The sequence below is a fragment of the Streptopelia decaocto genome (genome assembly GCF_964273445.1).
Source record: "Streptopelia decaocto genome assembly, chromosome: 2".
Lineage (NCBI taxonomy): Eukaryota > Metazoa > Chordata > Aves > Columbiformes > Columbidae > Streptopelia > Streptopelia decaocto.
In genome coordinates, this window is record NC_138655.1 from 140,330,887 (window position 1) to 140,346,404 (window position 15,518).

General features: G+C 36.0%; 1 protein-coding gene across 1 annotated transcript in view; it reads right to left on the reverse strand.

Annotated features, from left to right (window-relative positions):
- ZNF804B (zinc finger protein 804B) overlaps positions 1-15,518 on the reverse strand; it is a gene marked incomplete at both ends in the record, with an annotated part of 233,488 nt that overhangs the window by 19,004 nt on the left and 198,966 nt on the right. Inside the window, 1 exon segment of the mRNA XM_082045279.1 lies at positions 12,436-12,579. Within this exon segment, the coding sequence (XP_081901405.1) occupies positions 12,436-12,579 (144 nt within the window).

The following is a 15,518-nucleotide window of genomic DNA, read 5'->3' on the forward strand; positions in this document are numbered from 1 at the left end:
TCCCTCCCAGGAAACTTTTATTCCTGTAAAATTTGAAGTTGACCTTTTGTTTATGCTGTGGCTTCTTATTCTAGTAATCCATATTTTTCTACACTCCCGAATTTTAATTATTTCTTAAAAAAAAATTTGGGAGTTTATGTACTCAAATAGAAAAACAATCTTCTCAAAATATGCAGCAATGCTATTGTGATAGTGACTTTATATTATTTGGAGTAGGTGGGTTGAAAAGATACTGTAAATTATTCTGGAGACAAGAAGAAGTAGGGCAACTGCATCATTTTAACTTCTGAAAAATATTGCATTGTTTTTCCAGGTATTATTGATTTAGCTTTTAGAAAGGCCTTGTACAAAAATGAGTAAGGAATTATGTAAAAATTGTGTTAATTTCCTAGAAATAACAGAAAATTGCTATAATGATTATTGTACAATTCTCACATACTCAGTGTTCATATTTATTAGGATATGACTTACTGTTTTGCATGTGTACAGGTCCAATTTATAATTATTTTTGAATTGCAGACCAGAATCTTCATTTTCTTTTTAACCAAGCTAAGGGACATTACACTGTGCTAAATTGCAAAATGAGAAGGAAACAGAATCTGACATGAGCTGTTGAGGGCCATAATTACATCAATGAATAGAACATTGGGTGTAATCCAGGCTCAAATGATATGAAAGTAATGCCAAACTTAGAAAAAACAGTCATTAGCAGCTGAAGAAAAGACCGAATTCTGCTTTGAAGAACAAGATGAGGTTAATCTGAATATTTTGGGTTCCTTTTAAAAGGTAAAAATTATATTGTACCTTTTAGGCAATGTTTCTGTTTACAAATATTGATACCAATGTAATTTAATTAATTGTATTGTTTTACTTCTATACATATTACTTTACCAATAATTCCTCAAGTAATTATGATTTGACATTCACACAATAAGATCCTTATCTAAGACTGGAGGTGCAGGACAGGTTCAGAATATAAGCAATAGGTTATATGGCTTCTGCTGGATACGATTTAGTAAACTGCTGAATCCCACAGATCCTAAATGGAAAATTTAAATACAGATCAATGTAATATGACTGCACTTGCACTTTTAAGCATCAATATTTAAGTGTCTGTTTTGAAAGAAGCAACACTAAGAATCCATCAACATGTTCAGGGCTGAGAACAAGCAGAGAAAAGCTAACTACGAGCATAAAGTATCCTAGAGGGTTCCAGGGGGCTTCTGTCAACTCCTCTATAGTTACACACTCGTTTAAAGAACCAGAATTTCTGCTCCACAGGAAAGTTTGACATTTGGGATTTCTTTACCTCTTAGTCTTAATGGAAGAAGTAAAATTTTGAAAACTTACTTAAAAAAAAGAAAAATTTCAAGTGCTTACAAGTGACTTGGTGTCAATGCATCTAAATAGTAACAAAACATAATAGGCTTAAAGTTATAATTTTCCTAATTTCTTTATCTCAAGGAGAGTAAATATAATGTCTGCTTAAGTTAAAATTAATATTTTAAAAGTATTTTTAAATACTTTACAATACATTTTTAGAAGTATTTTTTTAAAGTAATACTCTTGAAACAAAGTATTTTGGTGTTTAGGAAACATTTCAACCTGAGTGAAACTAAATTATGTAAACCTTTCAAATGAAAAATGGTTTTGATCTTTTTACATTCTTGCAAAACCACTCGACTTTAAAAATAGTATTTCCTGATTTAAAAAAAAAAAAAGTTAAATTGCCAATTTTTTTTTTGTTCAGGAAACATTTGATTTTTATTGTTCCATCACCTGTGATAATATATTTGTTTGGTACTCACAGGAATATCATCCACATTTCTCTAGATATTCCCTTGCAATGCAATCAGAGAAGATGCTTAAAGAGCCCTCATCTTTTTAATGGCTCCTGGTGGAGCCTAATTACTATGAAATTGCAAAAGCTGTGAAATGATAATTAGTCTGGGTTACCTCTTTTATTTTTCCCTTAGAGACACATTAAAAGAAGTTAATTAATGCTTTTAACTAAGTAAGGATAATAAATTACTATTCTCACCATTTTTATTACTGTCTTGGTGATGCACAGATATGTTTCTCTTTTGTTTTAAAATATTTGTTTCTGCTATGAAAGTCCCTTAAAGACATACAAGGTACATTGTACCTTTCCTCAAACACAAACATAGCTGATTAACATGACTTTAAATCTCCACAGGAATCAATTGCTCAGCTACATTCTTGCACATTAATTACTGTATTGAAGGTACAGACAGTCAAAAATGAACAGAACTATAATAGATGCAGATTCTAGACAGAAGTTCACAGGGCCACATATACTTTGTGGATGCTAGTGGGATTGGAAGTATTATTGTTTTTCCAGAAAAGGGAAAGATACGAGCAAGAGACCACTGTTCAAAAGTTATGCAGAAGCCAACAGAAACATTTTTTCTGGGAAGGTTTCAGGGTGTAACATTTTGCTAGCAAAGCTAGTTACCTAATATTTCTGAAAAGCTGACCATGGCACAGAATTGCCCCAGGTAAGATACGTACAGATGCGTTGTGACCTGCACAACAGGTTCTTTAGTCTGGCTGAATAGTACCTTACTCTGCAAGTCACTCCACAAATATGAATTAACGTATATGTGAACAGACAGTAATCAAAGACAATCATAGCATGTGCTTTGTCCCTATTACCTCCCTACCTGAAGCCTGACCTTAAGATGACACCAGTTATTCCAGATCTACTGGTCTAACAACAAAAACAAAAAAGTGCAAAATATGTGGCTTACAAGCAATATCACCTAGTGTTTGCCAGTCTTTGGATGCTGGCACATGAAATGAAATGTACATCTGTGTTCAATCTTGTCCAGTTCTTATTAGCTCATGGCGAACAGACCTTTTTGCACAAACGATAACATGTTAGACAGAAGTAGGTAGAAAACATTCTGTATATTCTACTTCTGCTGTCCCTATTCCGGTCCTTCAAACAGTGGAGAAGACATCTGAATACAGACATTTAAAAAGAGAACAGCAATGCTCAATACAATTTATCTTGTTCATTAAACAATACAGGCACAACTCCAGGCTGACTGCCCAAAAGGTTAACTGAAAATGGGAATAATAATTTGAACATAAATTTTTAGGTTATCCATATCTATCCTGTTTTCTCAAGTAATATCCTATTTGCTGCATGTATTAGCATTTCAGAACCAAGAATCAAAGAGGAATGTGTTGATTTTAATCAATCCTTTTCACACAGTATAAAAAATAAGCTTAACTGGCTCAAAAACACTTTTTATTTGAACAGAATGTTTCAGAAAGCTTTTTGTTTCAAAATTTATTGAATTATATCAGAAGATTTTAATTTGTTTTTGAGCATTTTTTCCTTATCCATATTTGAAAGGGAAGCAAATTTTGAAACAATGGAAAATTATTTGAACCAGAGATTCTGAGTTTCAACCAGATTTAACACACATTTAGTCTGAATATAATTAAAGAAGAATGTTCCTTTGTGTTCCGGGTGGGCAATTATTGTAAAAAATTAAAACCTAAACTCATATTTCAGGGCAGAATTTCATTTGTCTGTGGTTTGGCACCATCTTTTCTTACAAATCTAATCCTTCAGATTTCTTGCTTATTTGAATAAGCAATCTATTACACAGCATCAACCATTCTTCCTGCTTGAAAAATTAGTTGCAAAACTTTGGTAATTAAAAAGTTTATCCTCAGAGAAGAATGGAAAGGACAACAACACAGGCATTAATGAAGAGCACTTCCTCTAACTGACATTCTTCTTATTGCTATGTCTTAAATGTCAAAATCTGATAATGCACTTCTGAAATTCCTTATATAATGAAATACTTAAGAAATATCTTACAGTCATTGGACCATAATTAACAACTATGAAATTAGGTGTCCTGTGGGTTTTTTTCCAATTTAAAGAGGGTTAAATTGCTAATTTACATGTTAATTAGTATTCATTCTAAAGAACACCAAATGTAATTCCATAGCATCTAGCGTTTAACAATTTATTTTATCAAGACATTAAATTTAAAAGAAGTTGTGCATTATTTGCAAAAAGTTTTTTCAGGGCTAATGATGAAAGGAATCTCATTATTTTAAGCAACACACAGTTTAAAAAGGATGAGTACTGCCAATTTATTTACTTCATCACTGAATGATAAGAAAGCAGCAAAGCATTGCCAGGGCAGCAGATTCAGCAGTTCTTAATAAGGCCTACTGACCTGCACAGATTTGTAAGTTTAAAATAAAGAGTTGCTTATGGTGACATTTCTTTGGAATCTGTTGCCTTGGGTCATGCCCAATCACCTGAGTATGCTCAGTGGTATTTGATAATCTTGCTTCTGCTGTTACAGAGCTACTGGGGTACATGTGCTTGCTGTGGTGTGCAATTGAGGTATCTCTGGGTAGCATTGCTGTAAATACAAGCCTCGCTTCATAACATTTAAGAAAATATTGCATGATATTGTAAGTTAAACCTTCACCTTACGATCATTTCAAGCTGGCAAAATAAATGTTCTAAGTACAGTGATGACATGGAATTATCATATTTTTATTTTGCTTTTGCTCATATGCTGTACACTATTCCTTTGCTTAAATGCTGATGTAATTCTTTATTGCTTTATGTAACCTCTATTTACATCAGTTTCTGTGATGTGACACAATCTGATTGTTTCACTGCACTGCTACTTCAGCATTTCAAAGATGCTGGATTGCATGTATTTTGAAGCACAGCAGCTGTGATGAAAACATGCTTTTAGAAAGATGGGATTTCTCTATTTCTAAATAACAGAAACGTTCATGCCAAGAAAATAGAGTGTTTAGGTCTTATATTATCTATCCGTGTTAAAAGATGGAATTGTACATGAACAACAGCATTATACATTCCATTCTTTGTTTTTTTTCAGATCCCAGCCAATTTTTATGTTGTGTAAGTCCTTGGTATTATTTTCAAGACAACATTTTCAAGACAAGGTGAGTCCAGTGCAAAGCCACAAAGATGATTAAGGGAGTGAAACATCTCCCTTATGAGAAAAAGCTGAGGGAGCTGGGTCTCTTTAGCTTGGAGGAGACTGAGGTGTGACCTAATTAATGTTTATACATATGTAAAGAGTGAGTGTCACAAGGATGGAGCCAGGCTTGGTGACAACCAATGATAGGACAAGCAGCAATGGTTACAAAGTGGAACATAGGAGGTTCAACTTAAATATGAGAAGAAACTTCCTCACAGTGAGGGTGACAGAGCACTGGAACAGGCTGCCCAGAGAGGCTGTAGAGTCTCCTTCTCTGGAGACATTCTAAGTCTGCCTGGACACACTCCTGTGTAACCTCATCTGGGTGTTCCTGCTCCGGCAGGAGGATTGGACTAGGTGATCCTTCAAGGTCCCTTCCAATCCCTAACAGTCTGTGATTCTGTGTGATTCTGTGATTTTGTGCCACTATAATATCTGTGGTATTCTTGTTAACAGACTTAGAGTTGTGAAATGTGATTTTCATATAACCTATCTGGTTGATTCACTCAGTTCCCCAGCTCCAGGTGGAATGGTTTAGACATAGGTGACTCTAAGTGGCTGACACTGACAGTCCCCTTCTGTGTTTTATCCTGATATTTCCCTTTATTTTTGGATTATTTCTTCAGGTCCTTCCTCATGTAACACCTTTCCCCCCCTTTCTTGTACACACCTTTCATTGTCTTCTAATTTCAGAGTGATACTTCCATGCATTTCTGTTCTTGAGTTTGTCTCTGTCCATTACACCTATTCCCATAATTTGTTCCTCAACCTATTTCTTCTCCTCCTGTTTTTCCCTCATTTCAAATCATCAGTTATTTTGCAGCCAACAGCTTCAACCCCTGCACAAGATGGATTCATTCCTCAAGTATGGTCCATTTTCAGTACTGAGTCAGGGAGTTTTCCTTAGGAAAAACAACATGCAACCTGCGATTAAAAATGTTAAAGAGCAGATACATAATGGTGTCAGATTAGGTTGTCCAAACAGAATTGATTATGGCCCCTTATCACTTCCCTGTTCTTGATTTTGCAAATAATATGTATTTTTACTTAAACATACTGAAGCGTGGGATCCAGAAAGAAAATATAATCCCAAGCTCTGAGAGCAACAGAAATCTGGGTCTTAAAATACAAAGTGTTTGGAAACCTTAATTTTAAGCATAACAGCCAGTGTTGTGTCTAATAACCCAGTAGAAACCATGGGGTAATCTAGTTTGTAATCAAAACTAATTCAGGAACAAAAGGGAAGAGTAACAGGAGTTATTTCATAAGAACAAATTCTGAAAGAATGAGAAGAACTTTTTAAAGTTAGTTAAGGGGAAGGCAGTGTGAGAAAATGAAATTATCGAAAACTTGCTCTTTGGGAACAGTTACAGTCAGAGTGGAAGTAATTTTTAGGAGTATAAAGAAGAAAATACACTGCAAAATCAATATATGATGAGAAGCTAAGAAAGTGTGAAGCTATAACAGAAATTAGAGAATGTAATAAATGGCATAGGCATTAGCAACAATAAGAAAATCACTGGTTTCAGAATGCTCAAGAGAACAGTGTGTCTTTAAGGCAAAAGATACTGAAATTATAGGATAGACAAATTCCTTGCTTTTAGCTTTGGTTTTCACATGAAATAAAACAAGACTTATGCCAGAAATATAAATAATATATTGTATATTGTTTCCAAGGGAAAACTACTTAAAAGGAAATAACAGGGATAATTGAATCAGTATGTGTATTATAGAATGATGAACAAAATAAATAAAATTCGCCAAATATACAAGAGAAAATAAATATGGTGATGAAATAGAAGTGTCTGACAAATGGTATACTGGCACAGATTATTATTCTAAGTAATTGTGTAATGGTGATAGTTAAAACAGAAACTGGTAATAAGCCTGAAGCTTAAAATAAATGAGCATTTCACTGAAATTGAAGAATAATTTGTGGAAAACACTGAGCAACTGTTGGCTGTATTGAGTCATACTTTCAGTATTTTGATTTATGTGTCAGAAGCATCTAATCTCATAAGAGATACTTATGGTTAATGTTTGAAGGAAGAAAAAATATATAATAAGTAAAAACCTTTGTCTCTAAACCCCCTCTCTTGTAAAACCTCTGAGCATCCTTAATTTTATACATTTTGATATTTTCATTTATTTTTGTGGGACTGCTTATAGGCATATATCCCCAAATGTTTACAATTGTTTTCAGGACTAAGCCTAATTTTACACCCTACAAATTGCACACATGTAGTATAGCCATTTGTGTGCATAACAGTTGCTTTTGAGCATAGTAATCTATTGGTACCTAAAAATAGGAGGACAATAACTACCACACATACCAAATTCCTTTGTCACTTCAAGTCCATTTATAAATGAGCTGTTTGAGGGAGTCTAACATCATTTTACTTTCTCTCTTGCTTGACTCCTTTTATCCTTAATACAGTTCTGGTTCTGGCTTTCTTACTAGGGATGTGAGGAATATGAAAATTTTATTAGAAGTATGCATGTATTTCTTAACAAACATCAAACCAAGGTGATTTTTGTGAGGTTACAGGACCAGAATGCTGATGGCTCCAAACAACACCACTCACTGAGAGCAAGAAATGCCAAGTTCCTCTGCTATTCAGACTATTTTCTGAGAAGGATACAGAGAGCACAGATCTCATGTGCACAACCTGGCCCTAAAAAAAGCAGGCAGATCTTAATGGCCTGATACAGAAAAACAGAAGCAGGGTCTGCAGGGAAGGACATAAACCTTGTCCCTGTGGGAGTACAAGAGTGGGACGATGGGTCCACTGTCCTACTGTATAGAGGGCAAAAAGCAGAGACTACACAAGCACACATAGTCATGGACCTTCATCCTGGTGTAGCACTTTCTGTTTTATTAGTGTGTTCTTACAGCTAGATATATGATACTTTGTCCAGAAGAAGGTTTCTTGGTGTTGCTGTGTTTGCCCAATTGTCCAGATACCACGATGAAATCTCTCAGATATTGCCAAACGCGGTTCCTTTTCTCCAAATGAATATTGTTTGGGTGATAAGAGAGGTGTACCTGAGATCCAAAATATGTGATTTTTCCTCCAATAGGCATGCAGATGCTGGAAAAAACACCCTAAACATGAATGAACAAAATCTCAGTATTACACTCATTCCTGGAGCTTTCTCTGTGTTCACTTATCTGTGCATTTTCTAGGTGGTAAGAGGCAAAGTTGGCTAAAATGTAAACATAATTGCTAGCTTTGATGTTTAAAAGGAGCTAAATCTCTGCCTGAATTGTAGTTTAAATCCACAAGCACCACGGAGTCTTAATGGCAAGTGCCCACAGCTGTACACAGTAAATCAGACTTTCATGCAAAAAATATACCCAAGTGATAGTATGCATAAATTTAAATACTAAGATACAGGTACATCCATGTGAACTAGTGTAGACTGAAAGTTCTTTTCACCTACTTAGACAGTACTGCCTGCTTCTACAACACTAAATTTAGATTTTTTTTTTTTTTTTTATATGAGACAATGTGATGTATTTAACTGCATGGCTAAATTTTGATAACAAAACTAAGACTTGTTTTGTCATCTGTAACCCCAAGATGGCAATACAGCCTTGTTTTTCTTTGCTGCTTAGTTCTATTGTTATTATTATTATCATCACCACGATTATTATATTGCAGTACATGGAACAGATTTGTGATTTTCTCCTTTGCTGACATATAAAAGCCTTGCTGATTGCTAAGGATTATTTATACAAAAATTGAAAGCTCCAGCTATTTCGACATTAAGTGAATGGATGAATGTTGTCTGTGATCTAGAGGTATTAAAACCTTCCATTTAATAATGTTAACCAAACAGACATCCCTGCTCAAGTTAGACTTCCTGTTATAGATGCATGTAACTTACAATCTTGTTAAATAATCTATACTTCCATATTATTTTCAGCTTAGCAAGTAACATATATTCACATGCATATATCTTCAGGCAGCAGCCTATATTGATTATCTATATACTAATCACTTTTGAGTGCATTTACACCAAAACCCTTATATTTTTCAGCATTCAGATAATTTCAACAGATCCAAAGTAATCAGTTTTGATGCAGTTAACTTTTGCTGCAGAGAACATAGCAATCAAGTGAGAGCAAGCATTGTTCATCTTGTTGCTTGATGAGAGATACTGCAGATTTATCAGATATGCTACTGCCCATGACTTCATGAAGTCATGTATTTCATAGCAAAGGAAAAACACAAAGGAAATAAAGCCATTGATTTCAAGTGGGCTAGCTGATATGTGCTGCGTCAATGACACATGTATGCAGAGGTCTGTATGGGGATGAAAGATGAGGTGCTCCCAGGGAAGTCACCCACACTCTCGCCTCAGCCCTGTTAAGTGTCAGGCTGCACAACAGAGAGCTCAGGTAAAGCTGGGTGGGAGTGCAGTCTTCTGCTCAAATTTCTGAGTTCACTTTATCCAGCCTTGCACTGAGAGAAATTAATTTCCAATAACAGGTAATATAGTGCGCTGGGAAAGATGTTCGCAACATTAATTAAGACCAGTGTTGTCAAGATAACCAAAGAAATAAGACTTGCTTAATATTCAGACAATATTACTCAAAAGTATATAAATCATATTAGACCCTTCCAGGGTAATTACAGTGTTAGAAGACAAGATGTGGGCAGGGGAGATCTTTGACGTTCTGTCAAAGTTTTCTTTGTATCCATATGTGTGTATATATGTACATATACATATAAATGTGTTGTATTTATATATATATATATAAGTATGAATGTATATAGCATGCAGCAAAAAGACCAGTTATGGAAACAAGGCCAGATTGTGATAACATTTTGCTGTCCTCTGAGGACAAGGAAGGATATGGCTGCTATGCCAACTGCTATGTCCAAGACTCTATACTTACTGCTTTAACAACTAGTTGAAATCATAGATAAGAAAAAAGATCACAAAATTAATTTTATAAAACCATACTATTTGGAGATTATAGTCATAAGTCTTTGATTAAAATCTGTTTCCTCTGGAAGAGAAACAAAAGGATTATGACAAAGTGCTCTGCAATATTCTTTTTTCTGCTTTTATATCTCCTCTAAACAGCATTGCCACTTTAATAAAAATTTTGAAGTAGTAGCAGTTAAATAGGAAATCACATGGGAGGACTACACTCTTTGTTACTGAGATGTAGACAGTCCCTCATTTTAATTTAGTCTCCATTAGAAGAATGATGCTCAGAACATATCCATGTGGATGACTAAAGGTACACTCAAATTTCCGCTGGAAAACAGAAAATACACCTTAGGAGAAAGAAGCCTTTTTGGTGGCTACTATCCCTCACAGAACAAACATTTTGAAGCTAAGCTAACTAAAACTGCAGGAAGCCATAAATTAACTTGTTTTCTTTGAAGATTACTCTGATAGAAGGAAGAAGAATAAAGGCTCTTCTATGACCAACTATAAAATTCAGAGGAAAGAACGCATCCACACTGTTCCTAGAGGCAAGCTAACGCTGTTCCCAGATTTGGCTGAGCAGTCAAGAAGTGAGAGGGGAGAAGAGCCTGAATTACCTGTCACATCAGGAGGATAGCTAGCTAATCCTCTGCTAGCTGAGCTGCTGAACTACATCTGAAAGGGCAGGATGGGGTGAGCTTGTGCTGCCAGTTGATATTCTGCATGTGCTGTGTGTTTCCATGCAGACTCTTCATTCCCAATACTATGTCTGGCAGCTTTTAAAGCACTAAAAATTAAAAAGAGTTTTATTGCTTAAACATTCCCTTTAATAACGGAAAGCTGCCAAAACCTCCCCTGCCCAATTGTAGATGGTGTATTGTCAGGCTGTTTTGTTGTGCATAAGCTGCTCTTTGCAGGGGGAGTGTGTGAAGAGAGATGGGCACAAATGGGTCCGTCTGAGTTCAGATGCATTTCTGACGAGTAAAAAAAACAGCTGAAGGGTGAAAAAAATTCATTGTGCAGCAAATACAGATTTATAGGGATTAGAGTCACATGTTTAGGATCTGGAAAAGCATTTGTTTTGTATTCTTATAACCATTTTCATGGATTAATAAATGCAATGGTGATGTGAGGATCTTCTTTTGATTGAATACATAGATACATTAGATGAATCTAGCTCTAGTTTGGAGTGATGGGCTAAAAGAGTCCCATTAATACCCATGGATAGCTGACACTGGGCTGCTTCAATTCAGCAGGGTGGTCCAGCATGACGAGTGGGCAAGTGCTAGCAAGTTTGTTAATGCAGTGCTGTGATAGATGTATACAGAAAATTCCAAACTGATTTACATGCTCCGTAGTGTTGCAAAAGACAATAAGATTATTTGCAGTGAGAGTGAGGAGTTTTGCCTTTGGCTCTGTTTGATTTACTCAACATGTATTGTTTCTAGTCTCTGTCAGAAATACCTGAGGCTTCTAAATGATTCATATATTTGCAAAGTAGCTCCCGACCCCTGTGCACCCGTAAGTGTGATCACCCAGAGGGCACTAATACCCTGGCAACTTGAATACACACAATACATGAGAACTTGAACTGTATAATGCATGTAAGTGCTAGTAGAAAAACATCTATGGAATCCTGTTACTGGTTCTAACTTATTACATATTAGATTAGCAGATGTGATGTGTTACATCAGAGATTCAGAAATGCTCATTCCTGAACTTTGCAAACAATTTTATTTGAATTCTGAAGGGTTTATGTGATTTAATTGCATTTTTCCTGCATAATGCCAACTGAAATGTGGATTTTGCTAAAATCAGAGAAAAACTAAGATGCAGGAAGCAGACATAGAAGGATGAGCATGTAAGTGTAGAGTATACCTACATACAGATTTAATAAAGTTGATACAAAACTAATGACAAATAATTAGCATCTATTATATTTTCCCAAGAATCCAATATCATGTCATTCAAAAGCAGCCGTTATTCTATATTACGTTCTGCATGCAAGTCAAAAGGTATTCCACTCTGAGAAATATTCTGAGACATAGATTTTAACTTCAGAAACTTCTGCATTTTTAAAAAAATAAACTCTTTTTCTGCCCTTGACCAACATGGTTGTATGCCTTCTGCATCCAAAAGAGGGACTTGGATATTTGAGGAAGTGATCATCCCCCCTCTCTAGTTTATAAGTAATTCCACATTTAAATATATCAAATGCAGAGTGATTATTGGTGTTGAGCACCTGTCTAAAACTATTGACAGTGATCTTTCAGTCAAAGGGCCTTAAAAGAAATTGTGGTGAAGATTAAAACAATGAATATTTTTCATTTTATTTTAATGAAAAATAGCATGTTGAGGTCAAAACCATCAAATGTTACATTGTCTTCTACTTGGGAAAATTTAGAAACCTCCCACAATCAAGCAGGAAGGAAGATGGACTACTGTGACATGCACAGACATTTGTCAGGTTTACCTGCTTGTGAGCATGGTCGTAAGAATTGATGTGGTTGTCAAATTCCTGGTGTTTGTGGTACTGCTTGTCACATAGTTCACAGTAGAAGTTAGCCTTCACATCCTCCAGAGCCTTGGCTGCAGCTTTCTCCTTCTCAGCATAGTCCTGCAAAGGCAGAAGTAGAGGGAGACAATTTGCTACAGACCCTGGTGAGGTCATGCTTCAGCACTGTTTGTCATCCACCTTAGAAACACTAGACTGACAAGCACTGCTAGACCACAGGGCTCCATCCCAGTGTCAAAGTACATAGTAAGGAGGCTTTGGTCTTAAGTTTGGTTTAATAAAACAGCTGAATAATTATTTTTACTATAACTGTAGTAAGGAAAGTAGAGAGGAATGGGGTGCAGAGAAATACTGTCAAGACACTGCCCAGCTCCTGGGCAGGAGAGCTGAGCAGCGAAGGAGATGTAAGGCGCAAGGTGGATGTACGCGGGGTTAAACTGTTCACTCTCACATCACTGTCCCAGACAGCACCAATGCATGTCTGCTCTTTCAGGTACTCTTGCTCAGAAGAAAGAAAATAGTTTTGGTTCTGCTTTCTACCTTGTGAAATATTCAGCAGAGCCAGCAAGCAACAGGCTATGGCCAGCTAAGATTTCCCTGGAGGAGAGGGACCTCAGTGAGAGCCTTTTCCTTGTCACCCCGTCCCTTCCCCATGGCTGGGTGAGGGAACATACCATCTATCCCACCCAAACTGGATGTACCTGTCACCCATCCAACACAGACCACAGCTCACATCCAGGCTTAGGCAAACACAGCAGAAAACAGGAAAACACAATTAGGTCCTATAATGTGACGCATTGAGCTTCAGACAGCTCTGTGCTGTAAGTCCTTCTGCTCTGCCATGGTCCTTACACCATCAGGTTGGTGACAGTAGGTCTCTCTCACATAGTAGTTTAGAGACTGCCATTGCTAGTGAAATTAACTTCACCTAAACTAGACTGCCTAGAAGTTAGACGTATGCTCTAAGGCAATATTCCAAACTTCCTCTGCAAGAAATAGAAAAATGATAGCCACTGCGAAATGGTGATTAATCCTATCTATTTCGAAAACCTATTTCAGGATGAGATGAAACTCTCCAGAGATGCCTTCTCTTTCCTTTGACCACTGCAAGATTCTAAATTACTAACTTGGCCTACATCCTTAATTCTTAGATTGCTGAACTCAGGGATAATGAATTCTATATTGTATTTCTTTATATTCGATTCTAAATCTCCCCATGAAACTTGCATGAACTGACCTGCTTGAAGACAGGAGGTCAAAGAGAAATTTTGTGCCTGGAATTTTGATTTTACATCTTACAGATGATGCCAATGACATGTCGGTCCCTCTCACAGGGCAAACATCCAAATAAATCTCTTTCCTGCATGTATATGGCTCAGATGGATTAGTGTACTGTGGTATACTCAGAGTGGTCAATTGTCAAAACAGGTAGCCTGAGCTAACATTTCTTCATTTGAGAGACTTTTCAATAATAGTACTGGATTGTATCAGGGGAAATATTCTCACAATCAAATAGTTAAATAGCTTTCATTAGTTATTTAAATCTACAAAGCCCATTAAAAAGTGCTACTTCTCAGCTTATGTTTCAGACCCATTGTTTTGCTAGCATTAATTATTCACCAGATCTTTGGTATAATTAAAATGCATAAATTAGAATGTGGATGCAATAGCATTAATTATGCAGAGACGTGTTCCCTGGAAGTCAAGTGTTGAGGGCAACATATTTTTATTCTAAACTGGTAAAAATGTAAGTTTTGCACTCACTGGCAGCCAACCAAAGCACAGTGCGTTTTTTGATTGTTTTTTTTTGTTGTTGTTGTTTTGTTGTTTTTTTTTTTTTCTGGGTCTGAACTGTCAGTTAAATGTCTACAGCCTGCTCCATATTTGTTTCTGCTGAAGGAGAAGCCTAATTGTTTGGGGTGAACACACCACATTACTCTCTGTGAAGCACAACTGAAACTGCTGTTCACAAGCGTTCCAAACTGCCAACTTTATCTTTCTCAGCAGAAATTAATACAGTTCCCTAGCATAAAGATGTTTTAAAATAGCAACAAGGCAGCTCCCAGGTGCATCCTAAGATAATCACAACTACCTTCATTGCCTTATTGCTTAATTATGCTTGTCTACCATGGCAAAAGATATAATTTCCTGCTTGCTTATCGATCAGATGCAGGGAAATTGAATGCTACATCACATACTTTAGAAAGGTCATGGATTTTTCTTTCTCTACAAAGGCATAAGAAGTTCTAGCACTACAGTAAATTGTGCATAGTCAAATTAATTTTCATATCCAGACTGCTAATATAATCTCCCTAGGAATATGGAGACCGGCGGTCAATTCTGGCATATTAAATGTGATCATGTGAAAGAAAATTTGTAGAATTACATTTGTAGGAAAGATATGTGATCATTAATGCTTGACTACATCAATACATACACAGAAAAGCAAGGAAGATGCACCAACGTATTCTGAACTGGGTACCAGCACTGGTAATGAATATGTGTGTCACAGTCTCATAAACTTTACTCTGGATCATATGCTACTCACTAATGACATATAGCCTGGGTAAATATGTATACTTGCAAGTTCTGTCTTTGAGCTATGGACAACAATACGTGCAAGCAAATGTCAGGGATGATGCAGTCATTGTAAGTAAGAACTCCTAGAAACCATGGGTTAACCACCTTCTATGTTGCTGGATGCAGATAAGTATACTGTAAAAGGATAAAGGAATGCAGAATACACCTGAATGCCTTTTTTTCCTAGACACCTGCAAAATGGTTCCATACTATAGATTTTAATTACATTCACATCAATTTGGCCCACAGAGGCACATAGCTTTAATAAATGTTTATATATTGGATTAATTTTAAAAGAATACTTTTATTGCGTGTTAGGCTGGAAGTGCTTTCACTTAGCAGCTGCTTTTGCAGTATGCTTCTTATTGTGAAAATGCAATTAATGATATCTGACATTTCATTTTCTAATATAAGGAAAATCAATGAAAAATCCCATGTAACTGAGTTTTCTAGAATGTTGC